Below are 24,346 nucleotides of genomic sequence, written 5' to 3' on the forward strand. Positions count from 1 at the left end.
TTTTTTTTTTTTTTCTCATTACTCAGCTACCTCTTCTAGTTAAGGGCAGTGCTATGGTGTTTTAGCCTCTGAGGTAATTCTTTCGGTATCTTGTATCTACCACTGGAGATGCAAAGTCTGAGCTAATCTGATTCTCATTTCTTTGTAATCTGTTTCTGAGAAATTTGTGTTTTGTAGGGTTTGGTTTGGTTTGAATTTTGTGGTAATAGGGGTCTATTGGGCGTGTGCTCTACCACTGAGATACCCCACTCCTTCTTAAATTTTATTTTGAGACGGGCTCTCATCTGCTTGTGATGGGCTTGAATTTGGCAGTTCTCCTCCCTCAGCCTCCTGGGTTGCTTGTATGATAGGCCTGTGTGATCGTGCCCGGCATGTTCTCCCTTTCTAATGCTGTCTAGCTTCAGTGAGATATAATTAGATACAGGTTTTTGTTTTCTTTATTCACGTTGGCTCTTTTGATATCAGAATTTATTTCTTTTAGTTCTAGGATATTCTTAGTCATTATCCTTTCAAATATTTCTTTCATAGCTGGGTGTGGTGGTGGTGCATGCTTGTAATCCCAGCTACTCAGGAAGCTGAGGCAGGAAGATCACAAGTTCAAGGGCAACATGGGCAATTTAACAAGACTGTCTCAAGTTTTTTAAAAAATAGCCGGGCATGGCAGTGCACACCTGTGATGCCAGCACTCAGGAGGTGAGGCAAGAGGATCATTGCGAGTTTGAGGCCAGCCTGGCTACAAAGTGAGCTTAAGACCAGCCTGAACTGCATAGTGAGACCCTGTCTCAAAACAGAACAGCTTGGGTTTAGCTCAGTGGTAGAGCACTTGCTACCTTGTTTGAGACCCTGGGTTCAATCCCAGGGCCACACATGTACAAATTGCTTCTCTTTTCCTTTCCTCTGAATTCCTATAAAGAATTGGAACATCTGAGCCTATCTTCCATCTCCCTTTACCTTTACATTTATGCCGTCTAATCTTTATTACTTTGTGTAACTACCTGTTATTGATTCTTATGTACCATTTCTTTCTGTGTTGTTCTGAGGATATTAAAGATACATTTGAATTATCATTTTGCTTCTCTGTTACCTCTTCCCTCACTGTGAGTCTTTGATTTCTTACCTCTCATCTCTCTTAAGGTCCTAGTCTGTATTTGCTAGTTGCCGATTCCTGGCTGTGCCTTGACGGTTGGGAGAAGGCTCATGACTTGATGCCGCAGCTTCCCCTCCGCTTTCCTTTGTTATGTTTTTGTTACGTCTAAGGTGTGGTGTGGAAGAGAGAAGGTTTCAGGATATGTACTCAGCTCAGAATCTATTCCACGACGCTTTTGCTTTTATGTCATTTCTCATCTTTTCTGTCACAGTTACTTGTAGCTGGCCATGGGGGTTTGTATTCGTCAGGGCCAAGGACTGGGTCTAACATATACATAGCGTCTACCAATCCCTTCTCATATGCTGTACGGTGAGCTGAGTTGAACCCGCTGGGTCCAGTCTCCTATGGAATCGGAGTTGTTCCTCCGGCGCCTGCTGAGAGCCTCATGTGTGCCCCGCGAAATCTAGACCAGTGAAACCAGGAAATAAAAGTGGGTTCCCTTCCCTTTCACAGCCTGCTAGTCACCCTGGATTTTTACACTATTTGGTTTGGCACTGGCTCTAAGGTTGTAAATCTGTAAGTGCTGAGGAAGTCCTGACTCCTGTTGTCTGGGAACTAGAAATGAAAGTGTTTGGGTAGAAAAATGGGGTCATGCATTAAGAACTGAATGCCCTGACGCCCCCGTTTGACTATAACGCTTTATGTCATAGATTATTGAATGTCTGAAAGAAAACAAGAAGCAACTGAGTACCCGCTGTCACCAGAAAGTATTTAAGCTGCAGGAGACAGAGATGATGGACCCGGAACTAGACTACACGCTCATGCGAGTCTGCAAGCAGATGATAAAGGTAAGGGCCGAGTGCAGTGTGCGTGAGAATGACAGCGTGAGCCTCTCTAAAGCTGGGCTTCCCAGGCTGGCAGTGGCTGCCTCTCCCAGCAGTTTACAGGTTCCTGGGCCCGGCCCCAGCTCCGCTGAATCAGAAACTCTGGGCGTGGAGCCACCATCTGTCCATAGCCCTCCCAGTGATGCAGCGCTGCCTTCAGCTGCAGAACCAAGAGCTGAGTCATGAGGCAATAGACGTCCAGTAAATATGTGACTGGTTTCGAGGGTGGTTAAGGTGAGGCGTACGGATACAGCCACCATCCAGTGTCCCGATCAGATCGTCTCCCACCCTCCAGAGATTTGTTGTGTTTTGTTTTGTTTTGAGACAGGGTCTCACTATGTAGTTCACACTGGCTTTGAACTGTGTAGCTCAGGCCAGCCTAGAAGTCGCAGCAGTCCTGCCTCAGCCTCCAGAGTGCTGGGATTACAGGCGTGTGCCATACCTAGCTAAGATTTTTCTGTTCTAAAGTTCTTTAGCTTTAATTATTCCTCCAGTGAATTTTCCTTAATCTCAGAAGTCCCTTGATCTATCCACATGTACAAGGAAGCCTTAAGGCTCCAACTCTTTATTTCAGCTTTTAATTTTTTGATTTTTTGGAGACCAGAAAAAACCTGCTATTTCAGATGAGCTCACTGTGTAGCCCAGGTTTGCCTCAGACTCACAGTACTCCTTCAGGCTCGGCCCAGTGCTAGAGTTCATGGGTGTGCACTGCCGTGCACAGCGATGCTTTTCTAAAGACAAATTTTAAAGATAATTTTGAGCATCACAAGTGTAAGTCTCAAGCCAGGCATGGTGGCATGTGCCTCCTTCTAGGAGGCTGAGGCAGGAAGATCAAGAGTTTGGGGTCAGCCTATGAGACACATAGTGAAACCGCATCTCAAACATCCCCCTAAAAAGTGTGAGTCTCTTTAACGGCCTAGTACAGTTGAGTTCTGAAAATGTGGAAATGCCAGGCTCAGGTTTGAGAGAGCAAAGTAAGATTTTATGAAGATCAGTCTGTAATCCTTGTGCTCATATTAAGAAATCAGTAGATTATAATCACACATGCTTTAGGAGGAGAGGCTTGATGCTGAAGTGTCCGAGCCAGAGTTTATCTGACACTGTGACACTAAAGACCTTTAGATTAAACAAATAGAAATAGAGTTTAGTCTGGGCATGGTGACATGGTGGTGCACACCTATAATCCTAGCCCTTGGGAAGCTGAGGCAGGAGGATTACCATCTGTTTGAGGCCAGCCTGGACTACATAGTGAGACCCTGTCAAAGAAAGAAAGAAGGAAGAAAGAAGGAAGGAGAAGGGAAGGGGAGGGGAGGGGAGGAAAGGAAAAGGAAAAGGAAAAGGAAAATAAAAATAAAAACTTCTACACTGGCCAGTGCATGCCTGTAATCCCAGCACTGTGGAAGGCTAAGGCAGGAAGATTGCTGCAAGTTCGAAGCCAGCCTGGGCTACAAAGTGAGCTCAAGGCAAGCCTGACCTGCATAGCGAGACCCTGTCTGAAAAAGACAAAAAAAAAAAGTACTTGTTTAAAACTGAGTTCTGATATACAGGGCAACAATAAATACAGAGGCCAGCCCCACAGTGTTGCTAGGACTGTAGCACTTACAGTTACAGTTCAGATGAATGAGCAGGGCATGGTGGTACACACTTGTAATCCCAACACTTGGGAGGCTGAGGCAGGAAGATTCACTGTGAGTTCTAGACCAGCCTGAACTATAAAGCAAGACCCTGTCTCAAAAAAAAAGAGAATCAGAGGGGCTGGGGATTTAGCTCAGCGGCTTAGCATCTGCCTGGCAAGCGCGAGTTCGTGAGTTCGATTCTCGGTACCGGAAACAAAACAAAACAAAATAAAAAAAAAAAGAATCAGATAATAGCCTTATCCCGAATCCCTGTTCCCACTGCATGGTGGGCAAGTCCTGCGTTTTTTTCCAGTGGGGCTGAGTAGATAGCGGCTTAAAGGATGGCCACCAGGTACAGTGTTGTAGTCATACTGAAACAGTGAAGTTCATGAGGTGGCGTGCATTGTAGCACAGCCGTAGCGGGAGGGGCAGTCCCACGCAAAACGGGAACCGGAGGGAGGGAAACGTGGGAAGCGCACAAGAGCGCGAGTCCAGAAGGGGGATGTGGGGCCAGGTGCTCACTCGGGTCTGGCTCTTCACTTGTCTGAGTGATGCCTGCATGCTCCTGCTTTCGTGAGCCCTCAGAGATGTAAGAGTGACTGCGAGTGGGTTAACTGCCAGGCTTGGATGGCTGATCTCATAAAACCATGTCTCTTCGCAGAGGTTCTGCCCCGAAGCAGATTCTAAAACCATGTTACAGTGCTTGAAGCAAAATAAAAATAGCGAGCTGATGGATCCCAAATGCAAACAGATGATAACCAAACGCCAGATCACGCAGAACACAGGTACTGTCCTGGCTTGGCTCTCCAGGTTCCACTGGGTATAGCATAAGTAGGGTGGAGTGGGCGCAGTTACCCAGTTCTGCCACAGGTGCTTTGCTGCCCTGGACGTGGGAGCCTGGGTGTAACAGAGCACCTTCCTCTCCCATTGCGTGGTGTCCAGGAAAACAGGGTCAGGGTCCGGGGAAAGAGGAGGCCGAAAATCTGGGAACTGCCCTTAAGAACATACAGAAAGACCAGGCAGGATGGCGCATACCTGTAATCCCTGCGCTCAGGAGGCTGAGACAGGAGGATCGCCATGAGCAAGACCCTGTCTCAAAAAAACAAAGCAAATAGTAACATACAGAAGGAATCAGTGCCAGCGCTTCTTAGAAGAAAACTATAGACTTAGTATGACTTTGTGAGTTTGGCAAATGATACTGGTAATCTGGTTTATTTATTTATTTTTTATTTATTTTTTGGTAATCTGGTTTAGAACAAAGACATTTAGGTGTTTGGTTGAAAGACCTTATAGGTTGATGGGCAAAAGCATGTTAGGTATTTCTTTTTTGGTGTTTTCTTTTGTCTGTGTGTGTCTTCTTGAGAAAGAGTCTCGCTTACTCAGTTCAGGCTGGCCTTGAGCTCACCTTGTAGCCCAGGCCGGTCTCGAACTCGCAATGATCCTCCTGCCTCAGCCTCCCCAGTGCTGGGATTACAGGTACATGCCACCATGCCCAGCTTTTCTTGGTCTTTTCAAAAACACCTGTCGTGGGGAAATCCCTATCATATCCCCTTGATTTTTATTTTTCCCTTGATATTTTTAATAAAGAGGCAGAAAAATCTGTAAAGTAGAAAGAAGACCTAGTGACCTGCAGTACTTTTGAACTAAGTCACATCACTCATGAACTGCAGCGGAGCAAGAGTTCACTCCCTGTTTTCCGAATGAACAAATTCGTGTTTATAGTCATGGCATTGATGTGCACTGTCTTGGAGTTATGGTTGTTGTCCCCTTTCGGAAAATGGATTTCTAAGATTTGTGAAAGTGTCCTAATGTACTATTTTATGTGTTTGCCACTTTCTGCTCTAGATTACCGCTTGAACCCCGTGCTGAGGAAGGCCTGTAAAGCTGACATTCCGAAATTCTGTCACGGCATCCTGACCAAGGCCAAGGATGACTCGGAGCTGGAAGGCCAGGTCATCTCTTGCCTCAAGCTGCGCTATGCTGACCAGGTAAACTGGCCGGGCTCCTCATGCCAGTGTGCAGGACGCTGCCTCTGTCCCTGTGGGAGCGTTCTCTATCAGAGTCCAAGCTGGCCCCTGTTTTCCCAAGGCTCTTTTTAGACCTTCCTGAAGCCAGGGCTAAGGGGTCAGTAACAACCTGTTTTCTGACGGACTGTCCCCCCGTCACGTGTAGCGGCTGTCTTCCGACTGCGAGGACCAGATCCGCATCATCATCCAGGAGTCGGCGCTGGATTACCGCCTCGACCCTCAGCTCCAGCTGCACTGCTCAGACGAGGTAGGCATGGGCGAAAGTGCGGCCAAGCTGCCGAGGGCCGACCGTGGGAGCAGAGTCCTCTGCTGTGCTCTGTTGCCCTCCAGCTCAGAACTCCTGGTTAGTTGCAGGCCCATCTTTAAGGCTGTCCAGTCGTGAGTCCCAGGTTTCTGTCTTGAACAAAGGTATTCTTTTTGTTGTTGGTTTTTTTGTTTTGTTTTATTTTTTTTAAGACAGGGTCTCACTATGCAGTTCAGGCTGACCTTGAGCTCACTTTATAGGCCAGGCTGGTCTTGAACTCACAGCAGTCCTCCTGCCTCAGCCTCCCAGGTGCCAAGATTTCAGATGTGTGCCACCATGCCCGGCGGCACAAGGGTATTCTTTTATTAGCGCTTCCTGCATATTATCTGTTCTTCCCCCTTCCTTATTCTGTATCGTCAACTCAGAACACCCTAAGACCAGATGAGTAATGATGCTCTCGTAAGGGCTTTAAGGAAGTGCCATTCCTTGGAAATCGTTTGACCTCACAGCAAGAAAGGGCCTGTGAAGAGCTCTGTTCAACTTGTGTCAATTTTAGGAAGTCACAGCAAAAGATATTCTGAAGATGCCTACCCATGAGACTGTGCAAAAAAAGTCAACTCTGTTAGCTTCACTTCTAGGCTGTTTCAGAATCTGTCTGTCTGTCTATCCAAGTTGTGAGACTGGGTTGACTTTAAACTCTGTAAATACTAAACATTTGCCTTTGGACTTCTGTTGAGCTGTCTGCCTCCCTGCGGTAGAATCCGGAGTCACCTTGCTGATTTATATCCCCGTGGATTTACTAACGGCAACTCTGTGTGCCGCATGCTGTGCAGGAGACCAGAGCCTGGACGCCTGTGTTGAGTGCGGGGGCGTGTGCTCTGCTCCAGGAAGCTGTTTGAGATGCTCATGTGTCCAAAGGCCCAGGTTTCTGTCAGTAAGCAGCAAGAGCAGGCACTGTGGGGCGGCCTAATTTCCCTGTGTCTGCTGAGCAGATTGCCAGTCTGTGTGCTGAAGAGGCAGCGGCCCAGGAGCAGACAGGTCAAGTGGAGGAGTGTCTCAAGGTCAACCTGCTCAAGATCAAAACGGAAATGTGTAAAAAGGTAACCACTCCCTTCTTTTCTCGCTCACTCTGTCCACACCTCCCCACCCCCGTGTGTGCGTGTGTGCATCTGTCTGTCTGTCTGTGCACCCGTGTTGCCCAGACTGGCCTTAAACTCCCAGGCTCAGGTGATCCTCCGGCTTCGGCCTGTGAAGGAGCTGGGGCTGTAGGCCCCATATCACTGCCCCTGGCCTTGCTCCCCTTTTCCCTCTCTTCCTTTTAATGTTATGGCTGCTACTCAATGTTACGGCCACTACTCCTTAGTAATAAAACTGAAAACAAGCTTTCCTTTCTAGTGTTCTTTTCTTTTTTTCTTCCTGGCATTCACTGGGGATTGAACTTGGGGTCTTCATACCAGGCTGTATTGCCAGCCATTTTTGAGACAGGACCTCACTGTGTAGCCCAGGCTGGCCTTGAACTCACAGTGATCCTCCTGCCTCAGCCTCCTGTGCTGGCAATTATAGGCATGCACCACCATGCCAGGCCAGAGATACTTATTTTGAGACCAGGTTTCACCAAGGCACCAAACTGCCCAGGCTGTGCTCAAACTTGCATTCCTCTTGACTTGACCTCCTCAGAGTGCTACGATTACAGACATTACAGCCATTTGCCAGCAAGGCTGTGCCCACTTCCACCCCCACCCCCGTACTGGTTGAATCCAGGATCTTCACGTTGAACTATATCTGCAGCCCTTTTTTTTTTTTTTTGTGGCTTAGTTGATTGTTTTTTGAGACAAAGTCTCTCTATGTATTCAGGCTGGCCTTGAACTCATAAAGCCCTTCTTATTTTTTGTTTGAGACTGTCCTGCTCAGTTGCGGCATCGCCCAGGCTGGGCTCAAACTTGCTATCCTCTTGCCTCAGCTTCCCAAGTGCTGGGTTACAGGCATGCATTTAGGTCATTTAGCGCATTTCAGAAGCATCACATAAAAACAGAATCAAAATATGCCTTCTAACTACATTCTCTTGCAGTATTGAAAATGAAATAATATATTTGACCTTTATTTTTAAAAAAAGTGCAATCATATTTAAAAGTTTCATTATTCAGAACATCTTTAAATTTAAATAATTCCTCTTGCTGTAGAAGTTATGTTCTGTGCATCCTTTTTTTCTCTTTTGAGGATGGAAGACCTAGTACTCTGATTTCCAAATTTCCCATTTTTTAGAATTTTTTAAAGTTACCAAATAACTATATTACCCTAATTAAAAAATAGTATTTAGATACTTGAAAATAGTAGGACTTAACCGTGCCGAGGATCCGTGGTGGGCCCTCCAGTCACACGCAGGCCCAGCTCTCCTTAGCGGGCTGCACCCCGAGTGGTGAGTGAGTCAGCAGGACGCCGAAGTCTGCGTGTGCCCGCAGCACGTGGCCCCTCCCAGTGTAGGTGCTCTTGTTCCTGGGCTTCGCTCCTTCCCTGTTTGTGTGCGTGTAGTTTTTACAAGCAACAGATCTGATGCGTTTCCTCTACACAAGCCCTCTCCACAATGACCTTGCCTTTCAGGAAGTGTTAAACATGCTGAAGGAAAGCAAGGCAGACATCTTCGTGGACCCAGTTCTTCACACCGCGTGTGCCCTGGACATTAAACACCACTGTGCGGCCATCACCCCTGGCCGCGGGCGCCGTAAGTCCCTGTGCCCACTTAGCCCTGGCTGTGCTGTCTTGGGAGTTGCAATTTTACTGCCCAGCTGCAGGCAGCATCCCCTGGAGGACTTGGCCTTTGTGGAAGAATGAGTTCAGGATAACCCTGCAGGTTTGGAGTGATCTAGCCATGACCAGAGCTACAGATTGGGTAAAGGGGAAAGATTGAGTTACTTATCGAGGAAGCAAAAGCTAAGTCATAACCATGCCCCCGCTTTGCCCAAACTGAGCTTTCCTAAGAGCCGCAGAAGGCACAGCAGGCAGCTTCCGGGAGGTGTGAATGTTGTTCTCGGCCCAGCGTGCCACTGAAATAAGAGCGGTCTCACCTGGCGGTTGCCTCCCAACCCTCACCGAGTTGGACCGTGCATCACGTCCCCAGGAATAGATTTGACCTTTTCGAGTTAACGATACAAGTTGTCGGGTCCCTGGGGATACCTAAGATACGACAGACGGCTCCATCCTGTACAGGTGCCGACCGTTCTCCCTGTTTGCTCCTGCAGAAATGTCCTGCCTGATGGAGGCCCTGGAGGATAAGCGGGTGCGGTTACAGCCTGAGTGCAAAAAGCGCCTCAATGACCGGATTGAAATGTGGAGCTACGCGGCAAAGGTAGGGCCCAGGAGTCTCCAGTGTCCGTCTCTTCTGTCAGCTCCTGTCTCTGAGGGACTAGTTCTTGTCCTTGCTGGGAGATGAGCAGTAGGTGTATTTTGAAACATCAGGGAGCCTTTAAAACTCCCTGGCTAGGGCCAGGTGTATAGGTCAGTGGTAAGATACGTTACGCCCATGAGAAAAGAAAGAGATCCCAGAACCTTTAGACTTACTTGTATCATTTTGCACAGCCTTTGGGAGACTGAGTACATACATAAGCAGCAGCCGGCCTGGGCCCGAGGAGACTGGGGTGAGGGGGCTTCAGGGTGTGTGGTGCGCAGGCACTGGCCCGGGGGGAGCAGCGGAAGGGCTGTGCGTGCTGCTGTGACGTTCACAGAACACTCGCTGGAATGTCAGACCCGCGTGGGGTAAGGAGGGTGACTGTCCCCTCACTGTGCGTGGAGGGCACTGGCTTCAGAGGCTGTGACGTGCCCTAGGTCCCCTGGGTTTCTAGATCCACGCTTCTGTACCAACTCACACCCGAGGTCAAGACAGCGACCTGCTCCTTGCCCAGTTCCGTCTCTCCTCTGCTCAAGGCGAAGGTAACAAGTGTGTGCAGTGGAATGTGCTTGTGGTCCCAGCTGCTTGGGAGGTTGAAGCTGGAGGATCACCTGAGCTCAGGAGTTCAGAGCAAGACTGTCTCAAAAAAAAAAGGATGAAGGGTAACAAGGCAAGAGGAAATAACCAGAGAAAGTCCTCATACCTAGATGGAAAGGAAGTGTTAAAGAAGGATTTTGCATGTTTGTCACAGAAACCAACTGCCCCGCCCCTCCCCCACTCCTTCGAAGAGAAAAGTGTCCCCTGTGAAGCAGCAGACAGGCCCTGCACTGCCCATTCCCTCCGGTTTCTGCTCCTTCGCACTGCTTCCTGGGGCCGAGGGATTCAGCGTGTGCGCTGATGGTGCTGAATTGCGGGTCCTCCAGCCTCGCTATCCCCGCACCTCCCGCTCTGTTCTGTGTACACTGGGGTGAACATGTTTCTGGTCCAGACCCTGCCCAAGCACCCAGAGCGAGGCTCCAGAGAACAGCTTTGCTTATGCCCTCGGAACCTTTCGGTCCTGGTTCTGCTGTAGCAGGCTGCACAGAGGTCCACTGGAGACAGCATAGGAATAGGGTGAAAGTGGCCAAACCGTGAAAGTGCACAGGTGACATGGGGGAACCTGATCTCAGGGTGCACCCTGTCGCGGCTGTGGTTGCACACTGTGATGTAATGGTGAGTAAAGCCGAGAGAGAGCGTACAACATAGTCTCAACACGCCGCTGTTTCAGATGGCAGCAAACGTGGTGAAGACCGTAAGTGGAAACCTAGGAGACCCCCGGGCTTTGTACCAGGCTCCAGCCCCGCTAGCCACAGGTTGTCGTCTGTGACATGGGTGTGACGAGCCTGCCCTCGGGGGCTGGGGTGAACAGGACGAGAGTGGAGTCATGGGAGCCCTTGCCTTGGCAGGTGTGGTCACATCCGAAGCCCCCGGGGCTGTTGGTGTGTTAGCAGTGATGGTCACTATGAAGGAACTGGAGTGACTGTGCCTCTTTGTAGCACATGAGACTGAGCGCTGCCAGCTGCCCACTGTCCCCCAGAGCATCACACTGCTGTGTCTCCTTCCAGGTGGCCCCAGCAGATGGCTTCTCTGACCTTGCCATGCAAGTGATGACATCGCCATCAAAGAACTACATCCTGTCTGTGATCAGCGGGAGCATCTGCATATTGTTCCTGATTGGCCTGATGTGTGGACGGATCACCAAGCAAGTGACACGAGAACTCAAGGACAGGTAGAGCCGCCTTGACCACCAAAGGAACTCCCTGCCCAGTGCCCGTTTGTACAGTCCTCCTGTATAGTGTACCCTCTCACCTCACCCTTCTACGAGGTGGCACCGGCACACACGGTAGAGCAGCAGCAGGTGCCCACTGCATTGTCCCGTCCAGACTTGGCCACGCCTGCAGTGTCCTCCTCCTCCGCCACCGTCTGTGCAGTGTCTGCAACTTTGGTGGTTGCCTTGGTGAACTCGGGTTTTCCTGCCTGTAGACAAGTCTCTCTCCTACAGCAAAACTACCGATCCTTCCAGAACCAACTCACCTGACCTGCAACTCAAATGCTTTTTTAAAAAAAACTACCAAAAAAATGGAAAGAAATTTTTAAAGAAAGAAAAAAATGTATATAATAACATCTCCAGGCGTGACTTGGGGGCAGGGTTATTTCTTCTGTGTAGCTTCCTCCAATGAAGGCAGGACTTGGAGCAGACGCGCACGCCCAGTACTCGGTCACCGAGGTGTCTGGCTCATCTCCCAGAAGCATCTCTGACCATGCCAGGCCGGGACGGACGTCACTGAGTCGTGGCTGGAAGCCTCTAGCCAGCCTGATTTGGGTCCTGTTTGCTTCTAGCTGTCACCGAAATAAGCTGCCGCTGGTCACAGTCCGATGGCCACAGGTATTTCTGTGATCTTACCGCAGTGCAGTAAGGCGTGAGCCTCCCTGAACTGAGGGCGGGTGGACGGGGCAGCTCAGCAGTCTGTGAAGCGGGACCACACACGACCTGCGGGGGGGGCTGGATTTTGAGTGTGCTGGCAGCAGGAGCTGCCGCCTTCTCCCCGGGGTGCTGTGGGACTTCCCGGCGAGGTCAGCCCTGCCGAAGGTGCCATTACTCTAGAAATTCTTTGCCACCAGAGCAGTGACTGAGTGGCAGGATCCTGTGAAACAGGGTGGGGAAACAGCAGGGAGGAGGGGGCGTCTCACCCACCTGGCTCTATTTTCCAGCCGCAGTACAGATCAGAGACGGTGGCTTGTAGAGATCTAGTGCGGTCCCAGGGTGACTGGCGTCCCGCCTGGCCTCCCCGCATGCTGCACGCAGGCTCCCAGAGAGGCTCCTTTGTGCCCTACATGGAGGGTGTGGCGAGCGATCACATTAAAAGATGGAGGATTTTCTCTGTTCTTCTCTCTGTCCTTTTGCTGCGTGTGCACACCCTGGTAGGCACTAGCTAAGTGTAGTGTTTCGGTGACTCATCAACTATTCTGGAATCTGAGCTTTACAGGGACACTGTTCCTGGCCATCCTCCCTGGCCCTCCTGTGTGGAGGGGACAGGTTTGAGGCACAGGAAGGACGGGCCTGGGCATCCGGTTCAGCCTGGCTCACCTTTGGTCGAGTTGGGGCCGTGGCATCACAGGGGCTGCGCGGGAGGGCAGCATGTACAGTAGGAGATATATTTATATAATATATATTTTATTAACCTGTTAGTTGTCCACAAAGTATTATAAATCACGTGCCTAAAACTGTCCCCGTAGACCCAGGCCCCTCATGGCACTCCGCCTCCTCCTACCCGCCTGGCACAGCCCACAAGTGCCAGCACCTGAGCGACATCTGTCTTCCTTGAAGTCTGTCCAAGCTGTGTTGCGGATTGGTCGATCCAAATACTCCTCATCTAACCTGACTGATGTACCTTTGAATACTGTGGTTTTCTTTCTTTCATTTGACTCTTTTGCTGCCTTTCCTAGAGGCAGTGGATTCCACAGCCAGCTGTGTGTCCCTGGCCTGGGGTAATGCAAGTCACCAAGGAAAGCTGCTAAGCCGCTGGTCCCCGTGGTCCTGCTCTTAGGGTCTTCCTGATTTGCAGCAGCTCTCCTGAGATTCTTCAGTCTCAGGAGGCTTGAAACGCTGTGGTTCGAGCACCACGCATGACTGCACACTCTGCAGATGAGCTGAGCTGGCCTGCAGGGCCCCCCCCTGCCCCGGGGCTTCCCCTCCACCCCCCTGCCCCGGGGGTGCCAGGCAGACGCCAGGCGGCGTGGGATGCAGCCAGCGTTACCGCAGTGTGCTTCTCAGGACAGGATTCCTGATTCCTGGGGTGAGGATGTCACTCCCCGTCTCTGCAGCCTCCCTCCTAACACACGTGAAGCATCCTTATGTTTCTAAAGCTCCTCCACATCTGTGTTCGTTCTGAACTGACAGGAAATCCCCTTAGTAGTCTGCAGCAGATTGGAAGTTGAGGAATTTGATTTGTGAAACGCTTGTCATATTTAGAAACAGAACAGAAAGGATAACTTTGCTGGTATCTGAAATTGTTCGTTATAAGAAAGTCTGCACAAACCCTCTTTGGAGTGATTTCCCTGTGACTGGAAAGGTCTGGAGCAAATTGTCCTCAGTGCAAGGGACCAGCGTCATCTGCGCTGGTGGGGCAGCCGGTCCTAACTGTTCCACACCTCATTTGGCATCACATTTGGCAGGTTCTGAGGCACCCGGGTCGATGGCGGGCTCTGGCCTTCATCTGTGCCCCTGCTGTCTAGCCCACAAATAAGAACATAAGTTTGTAGTAGGACTTGGGCCAAGGTCACAGCTCCAGGGCTCCCCCTACAGAGGGGGAGCTGCGTAAGAGAGACATTCTCTACCTTGATGCATCCCTGGACTTCCCTGCCATTGCTCCTGCCCCACGACAGGTCTTTGGCACGAGGTACTGACGGGAGAGCCATACTAAGGCTTAGGCCCGTGCTGCAGGAAGCCCTCGTCCTCTGCATTCCTGGGAGACCTGTGGCTGCCACTCCCAGGCCTGGTTCTGCGGACCCCGCCGGCTTGTCCCAGCCGGTGAGTGTATCCCGAGAAGTGAGGGGAATTCCAGGGCACGCGATGAGCTAGCGTTCAAGGAGCAGGTGTTCACAGGAACTCGCCACAGGTCCCTTGGCATTGCTGTCTCGTTCTGTGCTTGCTGTCCTGGGAGACAACAAAAAACTTGGGTGCGGGAGACACTTTCCTGGAAAATGCAATGGAAAGTTATTGTCAGATTTCATGTCTTCCTATTTCCTGAGGTCAACTGAGAGAAGAATCCAATGGGAAAGACATTGTCATTTGTATTTTGTCAGGCAGATTGGTAATTATGCAGCTGAAAGCCTTTGACCTTCCCAAGAAATGGACTCTTGGATATCCTTGTGGAACTGTTGGTCCTCTCCACCTGCAGCTTTGTGGTACCACTTCTGTCCGAAAGATCCCCGTCGTGTGTCACAGGGGGAGGACTTCCTGGGCCTCCTTTCCTAGCTGGTCTCAAGTGCGCTTGAGCAAAGGCCGTCCCCTCCCTTCCTCCCTGCCCCGTCACAGGCCCCTTCTCACGTGCACCCACTCAGGGTGTAAGGACACTTAGGCCTCAGGAGTCAGCCAGCCCAGCCTGCCCCCTGCACCCTACTTTGTGGCCATAGAGCCGCAAGGAGAATGTGGCTTTGGGAATGTGCGCATTTCAGTGAGCTTACTTGGATTTCCGCTTCTTCTGAATTAGAGCGATCTCAGAGCTCCGAATGCTTCCTCAGGCTCCTTGCCGTGTGAACACCCCTAGTGGTTTTATAAAACGTGGTTCCTGGGCCGGGGATGTAGCTCAGCGGGCCTGACCGCAGGCCTGCCTGGCAAATGTAAGGTCCTGAGTTCAATTCCCAGTACCAGAAAAACCCAAAACACAAAGTGTGGTTCCTGGGGGTCTTCAGAGCCATCTCCCAACCCAGCCCTACCACTCGGCTCTGGGTCCAAGGCTGTTGTCAGGCCCGATCTGACACTCCGTCCTCCCCTCCTCCCATTTGTCCAGTCTGCCAGCTCCACCCTCCCCATTCCGCCTCGGTCCCTCCCCCGGGACCACGAATCAGAGCAGTCGCATCTGAGTCACGTCCCCTTCCCACCTTGGTCAGCACACAGGGGAGTGGGCTTCAGGGTGGCACACGGGTGAGACCGCTGTGGGGACACAGGACAGGGACTGTCCCCGAGAGCACAAAGGGGACACAAAGGGCTGTCGCCACAGGCTGGTGGTGACAGGGTCCCACCGGGGGGTCTGCCTTGGAGAGCTCTGGCCAGGTAGGAGGAAGTGTGACCGTTCTCTGCGTTGTCTGGCCGCTCCCCCAGCACAGGCCTGGCGGCTACTCCCAGAGCCCAGAGGCCGCCCGCCACACTCGTCCGTCTGCGGGTGGCTGCGCCAGGTCCCCGGGTCGGTCCCGGCAGGAAAACCGGCTGCGCGCTCATGCCGTGTGAGATCTTGGGCCTCTGATTTTTTTTTTTTTTTTCCTAAGTACAATTAACAAGCCTCTTTTGTAAATGGGTTTCATTTCTATGTATAAAATCCCAGCAGTTCCTTGTTTTTACATGTTCATGCTGTGTAATTTTGAGATGTTACTGAGATTCTGAACATAATGTGCATTTTTTTCTGTACAGATGAAATGGGAGAATTTAATAAAGAGTTTGCAGGTTTGTACTTGTTAAATCTTCTCTGTGGTGACTGGGACGGATCTCCCACAGCCCTGCTCAGCTGGTAGAAGTTTATAGAACTGAGCCGTGACCTCACCGTGGCCCATTGAGTGCCACAAGGTAGCAGTGCAGGGCGGGTAAGGGAAAGGGAGCTTCGCCCCGTGCTCTGGTGCCAGGCAAGCGCTGGAAGCCGTCGGGGGTTTACCCACTTGGGCTGGCTTGCCGAGAATCACTCACGCTCTGCCTTGGGGGTACCTGAACCTCTCCAGCACGGGGAGGGCCGGCCCTGTGAGAGGCACCTGGTCTCCTCCCGCCCAACAGGCCGGCCTGCCTTAGTGGCCTTTTCCTCTGCTGCCTCCGCTCTCAGCAAAGCTAATGTGCACCTCTGTGTTGAAAGTCGCTCAGGAGGTCTGCCCGGTAGAGGGATTCCTGAAGCAGTCACGTCCATTCCGTGACCCCTGTGGGGGACCAGTTTGCGGTGAGAGGAAGGTGCGGCCTAGGACTCTCCGGTCTGTGTCGGCACTGTCACGTAAGAGATGGTGGCCTGTGCAGACAAGCAGAGGTGAAGAGAAGAGGGAAGGAGAGGGATTTGGGGGCCTCCCGAGTCCTGAGCACAGATGCGCCTCTGTGCCGCCGTGCTGCTCGCCCTGTGTGTGAGGAGTGTGTGGCGCAAGCCTTCAGCATCTGGGAAAGGCTGCCCGGTTTGGGTCTGCGCTCCAGAGGTGGGGACCAGGCTTGGGGCCCCTTGTCAGCAGTGCCCTCCTTCCGGAGGCCTTGTGGCTTTGCTCGGGCCTGGAACCAGGGGCTGCTGTGCCCTCCGGAACGAGAGGCCCCTGCGGGCAGACGGCGCAGTGACCAGGGTCAGGGTCACTTTCTTGTCGTTATCCCCTACACTGTACCACACGGCTGTCTGCATAGCGCTCGCGTTGTTTTAGGCATTGTGGGGAACATGCAGGTGACGTAAAGTAGGTAGCGGGTTGTGTGTGGGTCACGCGCAAACCCCCCCACCTTCTGTAAGGGCCCGGAGCACGGCAGAGCTTGCTGTCTGTGGAGTTCTGCGCGGGAATGGATGCTCTGGCCCACAGGCGGAAAGCTCGCCTTCTGCGGAGGCACGGGGCGGCCTCTGTTCTGTTTGCTCCGTAGCCTCGGCTGGGTGTGACCGTGGTGCCCAGCCAGGTGCCGTGGGCGGGCCTGGTGCCCTTGCCTCGGTCTCTCTGGTGTCCTGTACAGCGTGTTTCTCCTGTGCCCCAAGCCCTGCTCTGGGCCCGCTCAGGCTCCCTGGCCTGGCGATGCTCAGCCCTCCGTCACTAGTCCCCGAGGGGCTGTGTGTGACAGTGGAAGCCAGAGGCACACGTGTAACAAAGGTGTCGCAGCGCCTGGGGGTCGTTCCAGGGGGACATCACCGCTCATCTCACTGCATCCAGCTGCAGCCTTCTGCACCTGCAGCGCAGCTCATGCCCTCCAGTAACTCCTCTGCTGCCGCTCGAGAGGCGAGTGACAGCGTCGTAGGACCTCACAGGCAGCTGTGCCCCCGCTTCATGGCACAGATCCACCTCCCTTTTCTCTCCCTTAGGGGGGACATAGCCACCCACATAGCAGGGGATGTCTTTACCCTCAGGAGACAGAAAAGCCATGGCATTTGGAGGTTTTGTTTGGGTATTTTGGGATTTTTTTGTTGTTGTTTGTTTTTGTTGTTGTTTGTTTGCTTTTGTACTGGGGATTGAGCCCAGGGCCTTTGCACTGAGCGATATCCACAGCACCTATCTTTTTTGAGACAGGCTCTCACTAAGTCACTGCATTGCATGGCTCTAATTGTTGGGCTCCAATTTATGATCCTTCGGCCTCAGCTCCCAAAGTGCATGGATTTCAGGTGTGTGCTATCACGTCCCGCTGCCCTGGAGGTCTTACAGTGGAGACCCACTCAGGAAAATGGAAGACACTGGATTTTGGGTGTCCAGGTCTGCAAGGCTGCAGGGAGAAGAGAACCTCAGCCCTCTCTCTTCTGGCCTGGGCCCTGCTCTGCCTCCTAAGGCAGCCACAGCCAGCTGAACAGGGACCCCAGGACCCAAATGAAGTCATCCTTCAGGACCCGAGACCCTCAGAGGGGCAGATGCTATCCTAAGTCACACAAATTAGGAGGGAGGGGCCGGGGATATAGCTCAGCGGAACAAGCACCTGCCTGGCAAGTGCAAGGTCCTGAGTTCGATTTCCGGTACCAAAAAAAAAAAATTGGGAGGGCATGAGGCTGAGGCGAGCAGGCTCAGCACAGAGGTCAGGAAATGCAGTTTGCTTCTGCCCAGGGAGTGACAGGAGGCAGGGCGGGGCAGTACTAGGTGCCTCTGTGGGCAGGGCTGGCATTGCCCACAGTGAGGTGTGTAGCTGTCTGGGCTGGATCCATCTCCTCCAGGAAGTGAAAAGTCACCCAAACCGCTGACGGGTAGGTGACTCAGCAGAGGGCTGGGACCTTTCTTAGCCTCCAGGCTGACCCGCACCACACAGCGGACCCAGGCCGAGGCCGAGGCCGGAACAGGGAGGGGAGGGCTCTGGGGCAGCGGGGCCGGCCGCCTGCTGGAAATAGCTCCATGGTCACTGAGCAGCTGCGCACCTCAGAGCACAGGGGACATCCGAAGTAAAGAGGCCGCATCTGCTGCCACCCGGTGAGAAGACAAGCACCGCAAGGCAGCGAGCAGACGACAGGCCACAAACACGCTGACCTTGAGCACTCACACAGGTGTGCGTCGAGCCTGCTTTTGGCACGCGTGATGCAGGAGAGACCAAGACAGAAGCCCCGTCCCTGTGAAATTTCACTCCAGAGAGAAGCACTGTAACTATGAAAAGATGATTTGGCCCCAGTACTAAGAAAAACTGTAAAGTAAGGTATTTTAGGGGCTGGGGACTTAGCTCAGCAGCACAGCGCCTGCCTGGCAAGCCACAAGGTCATGAGTTTGACTCCCGGTACCGGAAGAAAAAAAAAGTGAGGTATTTTGCCTATAAAATGAGCAAAGACCAAGACAGATGAATTGTATCATCACGTTCTCTGGACTGGAAATTCTGTAAATGTATCCTGCTGATATAATTCAACTCCACTTCTGGAGACAGTAGAGTATTTACAGGTCAGTAATGGTCCCAAAGAAAACATCTAGGAAGGCTCGAGAAACCAGTGATTTGTGTGCTTTGAGCGAGCTGTAGAAGCCACAGTGACTAACGGCTGAGATCATGGCCAGGGGCGTGGACAGAGGCAGCTGCCTGCACTTGGACTGGCCGAGGCCGAGGACCCGGGGCAGAGGGCTGAAGTTGGGAAGGGACATTCGATTATCTGAGCTCACCTCCTGGAGGGACACCACCGAGGACTGAGGGCCTCACATAGATGGCCAGGACTCAAGCCATCTGCTGAAATCTGAACCTAAAGGCTCAACCTAAGCCAGGCATGGTGGTGAATACTTACAGTTCCACCACTGTGGAGACTGAGGTGGGAGGATCAAAAGTTCAAGCCAAGCCCAGACAATTCAGTGCCTTAGTGAGACTAAAAAATAAAAAGGGCTGGGGTTGTAGCTCAGTGTGAAGGCCTGGGGTTCAGTCCTTAATACAGGTAAGCCAAACCTGTGCATTGCAGAGCAGAACTTTGCAGTCACAAGGCTGAGAAGGTAGTGTCTCCAATCTCAAAAGGAGAGACAGCGGGCATGGTGGCGCACAAATACACAAATCAGGCAGTCCGTAGACTCAGCTAGTACACATAGAAGGAATTATGAAATTTGAAAATTGGCAATTGACAGTCATCCTAGTAATGGTCCTGGCAAGACACGAACGGTGAGAAAACGTGGATGCAAGTTCTGAGCATTTGGTTTATTCTTTTGTGTTTGGAATACAAGGTCATATTTTCAAGGTAGCTCGGCACAAATTATAAAGAGAAAAACAAGTAATTGAGGGTAGCAAAAGCTGGCAGATGGAGTGTAACCGAACAAATAGACATCATGGGCCTCCTGGTACCAGCACCACGACATCCTAATGTGCTTCCTGCCAAAGTGCAGTCTTCCTGCCTCAGCCTCCTGAATGCTGGTATTACAGACATGCATCATCATGCCAAGCCTGGATGTCTTGGTACTATTGCATCTCTCAGTACTTACTAGAGAAACAGATTTAATGCAAGGTATGCAAATATATAAGAATTTAGGGGCTGGGGATTTAGCTCAGCGTCACAGTGCCTGCCTGACAAGCATGAGGCCCTGAATTTGATTCCCAGTACCAAAAAGAAAAGCATTTAGAAGATTGGCTCACAGTGACCACCCACAGAGTGAGGCGCAAAGTGGCCATGGGCTTACGGGGTGCAGTCTTAGTATCTCTCACGGCTTAGGCTGACGTCAGGGACAGGCCATCCTATCAAAAACCTGCTTGATGCAATCCCAGCATTTGAGAGACTGCGGCCAGAGGAGTGCTTCGAGTTTGAGACCAGCTTGGACTGCATAGTGAAGCCTTGTTTCACAAAGACCAAAACAAAACCAAACCTGCTTAAGTACTGGCTAAAAGAGCCGAAGCTGTCACTGCGCAGCGTGGTGACACAATAACTCCAGAGACACAGCAGGTAGGTCGCCTTGAGTTTGAGGCCAGCCTTGACTACATAGTGAACTCGGGGCCAGCATAGACTACATAGCAAGACCCTGTCTCAACAAAACAAACAACTGAGGATAGCACTTTCTGATTGGCTCCGGGTGCAGAGGCTGGGCGCCTGTCTCCTGGGTCTCTGTGATTGACAGGTCATACCCACTTGCCCAGCCAGCTGGCCATACCCTAATCTGCCTCAGTCGCTCAGAGGCCTTGTACCATGGCTCTGCTAGACTTCAACTGTGAGCCCTGGGAGTGAAACAAGGAATACCTGGGGGTAGACTGTCTCCTCTGGAAAGAGACTGTCCCAGTTCCTCGTCTCTAAGCTGCGTCTGGGCTTAGGGGACTTCAGTCTTCAGGGCTTGCAGAATCGTCCCTGTGGGAATGGGCCGAAGAGACTGGGAGGCCACGCACCTACCTGAAGTTGTTTTCACAATGGTTCTCTCCCACCCATGCCCAGGTGTGACTGCCAGGAGCATAGCGGGGACGGGCAGCAGCTGGTCTGAGCGGAGATAGGGATCACAGGGCTCTGGAGACCCAGAAAGCCCAGGCGGCAGAGTGATAGGGCCGGCGGCAGTCACGGCTATGCTCAGTGCAGGGAAAGAGTTTGCCACACAGCTGCAGCCAGCTCCCAGGGTGCGCCGTGCCCCTGAGGTTAGTGCTAGAAGTAAACAAGTCACAACAGCTCAGCTACAGGGCATCAGTACCAGCGGCCCTTGGGGACTCCAGCGCAGCTCCTGTCACAGGCATCTGGTTGATAGAGCTGGCCCAGGCCCCCCGCCTCTGGAAATCCCTCAGCAGCCGCCTCGGGTTGTTCGGTGTGGCCCCCTCCCACCATCTCCCACAAACTGCAAATCCATGGCTCAGGCCATGCCCCTGTGAGAGTAACAGTGCAGCTGCCAACAGAATAACATTGTCATGGCTGAATCGCAGAAAACAAAAAGCCCCACGTGGTGGGTTGTGCCTGTGATCCCAAATGCGCAGGAGACTGAGGCAGGAGGATCCAAGTTTCAAGCCAACCCAGGCAACTTTAGAAGAACTTGATAGATGATGGATAGATAGATAATAGATAGATGACAGGGAGGGAGGGAGGGCGGGCTGGGGATGTAGCTCAGTATCGTAAAACAAAACAAAACCTGTCATAGCTCATTTGAAAAGCAAGTAAGGCCTGGCTATATAGCTCAGTGGCATAAGCGCCTGCCTGGCAAGCGCAAGGTCCTAAGTTTGATCCACAGTACCACACACACAAAAAAAAAGAAAAGCAAGTAAGTGGATGTCATGGTTGATAATTTTATGAGTCAGCTTTGCTAGGCTATTATGCCCAGCTCTTTGGTCAAATACCAGTCTGAATATTGTGTGAAGATTTTTTTTTAGGTGGGATTAATATTTAAAGCAAGAGACTGCTGAATGAGGTGACAGAACATGCCTGTAACTGCAGCAATCTAGAGGCTGAGGCAAAGGCTGCTGCAAGTTTAAGGCCATCCTTGACTACCTAATAACACCCTGAGTCAAAAAAGAAAGAAAGAAAAAAGAAAATCAAGAGACTGACTAAAAGCCTGGCATGGTGGCGCACGCCTGTAATCCCAGCACTCGGGAGGCTGAGGCAGGAGGACTGTTGCGAGTTCGAGACCAGCCTGGGCTACAAAGTGAGCTCAAGGCCAGCCTGAACTGCATAGTGAGACCCTGTCTCAAAAAAAAAAAAGCGGGGGGCGGGGGGAGGTGATTGGAGTTATAAAATATTCAAGACTGAAAGAGGGAAGAAGATTGAGTCCTGCCAAAGAAGGAGTTTGGCCTCCAGACCTGCTGTGGACGAGATGGCACTGTTCTTCCCCAGTGTCTAGCCTGCTGGTGGCTCCACAATTTCAGACTTGCCAGTTTCTGCAGTCACCTGAAAACCCCGTGCCTCCGCCCCACCTCCCTCTCCTACCGGCCTCCCTCCTTTTGGTTAATGCAGAGGCCGAGGAAAGGCAACATCCGGATCCCAGGCCAAGGAGAGGCGATGCTGGCATTCAGGGCCAGGCCAGGGGAAGCCCAAGGTCCCACTGCTCACCAGCCGAGCGAGCTGGGCCGAGGGTCCCTGAGGCCACAGAGCCTGAGGTGGGGACGGGCAGCTGGAGGAGGTGGTGCTGTCTACTTCCCCGACCCCGTCCTCTCCCCTTCTGTTTTTTGGGTTTTTTTTGTTTTTTTGGTTTTGGTTTTGGTTTTTGGTTTTTTTCCGATACCGGGAATCGAACTCACAACCTTGCGTTTGCCAGACAGGCACTGTGCCGCTGAGCTAAATCCCCAGCCCCTTCCCCTTCTGTACAGGGCCCACTAGCCACCCACCCTTATGGGGGTCACTTGGGTCTGTGACCCTGACAGCTGCAGTCACTGTGAAGGGCACTGCCAGCCTAGGGACCCAGAGTCACAGACTCTGGCGCCACCTACTGGTGGGTGCTGAGGACCGAGGCGGAAAGATTTCTGGTGGTCTGAGGTCACTGCAGCTGAATCCCTGCTCAAGAAACCTAAACATATTTAAACTTCTGTTTTTGTTTCTGTTTTGTGAGACAGGGTCTCACTACATAGTCCAGGCTGCCTTTGAACTCACAGCGATCTTCCTGCCTCGGTCTCCCCGGACGGTGCGCCCCCTCACCTCGGCAAACCAATAAATCATAAACTTCTTAAACCTTGAAAGCATTATAAACCAGGTATTATGGCTCATGCCTGTAATCGCAGAACTCGGAGGCTGAGGCAGGAGAGCTGTTGTGAGTTAGAGGCCATTCTGAACTACACAGCCAGACCTTGTCTCAAAGAAGCAAGGCAAGGCGGGGGTGGTGGTGCAATCCTGTAATCCCAGCATTGTAGAGAGGCCAGCCGGCACTACAGAGTGAGTTCAAGGCCAGGCTGCAGTACAGAGAGACCCTATCTCACAATTTTAAAAAGAAAGAAGCAACCAAACATTCTACAGAATTTGCTTTCCACTTCTCCCCATTCCCGTAACCAGCTGTGACATGCAGGCATGGCTAGCAGTGCAGAGCCTGGGAAGGGTATTTACAGACCCGCGCGGGGAGGCAGGCAGACACACGAGGAGGGCACAGCGGGCACGGCGAGGAGGCCGGGCTCTGGGGAGTGAGACAAGTGAGGCGGTGGAGGCTGCGGCTCCTGTGGGGGACACAGCTCTTCCTGCCCGAGTTCAGGGCAAGGGGCAACTGGGAAGGAGCTCAGGGCTCCTCGCAGTGCAGCAGGGACGCAGACGTCTCTGAGAGCTCCGGCTCCTCTGCCACAGACCCTGGAGTCGCTGAGGCTCACCCCCGAGGCGAGGCTGCCAGCACCGCACAGGGACCTGGGTCTGCCCTGCCCAGGGGTGAGGGTTTCAGCAGGTGAGCAGGATGGCCTGCTGGGCTTTGCACAGAAAACCTGCAGGGCGAGGATGCTGTGACACAGGATGGAGGGAGGTCACCACAGGGCCCTGAGAGCAGGAACAACAGAGACCACAGGGAGGGGGCTGCGGGCAGCCCAGGAACTGCAGGTGGAGGCAGAGATGAGCCTGGGGACCAGATGACTCCCAGGTTTCTGGTTTGCTCCACTCTTCATAAACGGGAAAGAGGAGGGGGTTTGGAAGACCAGATGGAGAGGTGCTCTTCGACACCTCAGCCTGAGGGATTCCCAGATGCAGCTGTTGGAAAGTTAGGAGAGTTTCGGGCCTGGTGGTGCATGCAGTAATCCCAGCTACTCAGGAGGCTGAAGCAGGAGGATTTCAAGTTCAAGGCAAGTCCAGGCACTTAGCAAGACCCTGTCTCAACAAATAAAAAGGCTTGGCTTCTCCCCATAACTCAGTGCTAGACTGCCATGGGGTTTATCTCTGAACTGAGAAAAACGTTAAGCTGATTAAGCCCACTGACTTCAAAATATGCAGTGAATGAAGAAATTCTTATGGTGAAGGCTGGAATTTCATTGTCCCTATATAACTAGACTACCAGAGTCCCCTGACTTGAGCTCTGAAAAAAAGCAGCATACTAATGAGCCCCAGAAAAAATAATTATAATCAGCCCCAGAGCCAGTGCTAGACAGCCTGCATGTGGCCTCACGCATATGGCCCGGGGGTGGCTGTGTGGTGGCTTCAGCCGAGCCCGTGGGCCAGGCTCTTGCGTCTCCTACCCTCTCTACCCCTAGGCTCCTAGGACCGGGGTCTCGAGCCCAGGAAAGTGCACAGCGGCTCCTGGGCCCGGCCCCACACTTGCCCTTCTCCCTTCTGCTCACCTAAAGAAAACGGTGGGCAGAAGCCACCCCCACCAGTGGGCGGAGACATCCCCACCTCTTTCCTGC

General features: G+C 52.2%; 1 protein-coding gene across 1 annotated transcript in view; it reads left to right on the forward strand.

Moving 5' to 3' along the window:
- Glg1 (golgi glycoprotein 1) overlaps positions 1–15,458 on the forward strand; it is a 116,524-nt gene extending 101,066 nt beyond the window's left edge. The window contains exons 19-26 of the mRNA XM_005403463.2: positions 1,798–1,935; positions 4,249–4,372; positions 5,433–5,575; positions 5,760–5,861; positions 6,851–6,958; positions 8,457–8,577; positions 9,095–9,201; positions 10,845–15,458. Of these exons, the coding sequence (XP_005403520.1) occupies positions 1,798–1,935; positions 4,249–4,372; positions 5,433–5,575; positions 5,760–5,861; positions 6,851–6,958; positions 8,457–8,577; positions 9,095–9,201; positions 10,845–11,012 (1,011 nt within the window). The 3' untranslated portion in view covers positions 11,013–15,458. The remainder of the gene's footprint in view (positions 1–1,797; positions 1,936–4,248; positions 4,373–5,432; positions 5,576–5,759; positions 5,862–6,850; positions 6,959–8,456; positions 8,578–9,094; positions 9,202–10,844) is intronic.
- The last annotated feature ends 8,888 nt before the right edge of the window (positions 15,459–24,346 follow it).

Source organism: Chinchilla lanigera, unplaced genomic scaffold, assembly GCF_000276665.1.
Source record: "Chinchilla lanigera isolate Chin_1 unplaced genomic scaffold, ChiLan1.0 scaffold00083, whole genome shotgun sequence".
Lineage (NCBI taxonomy): Eukaryota > Metazoa > Chordata > Mammalia > Rodentia > Chinchillidae > Chinchilla > Chinchilla lanigera.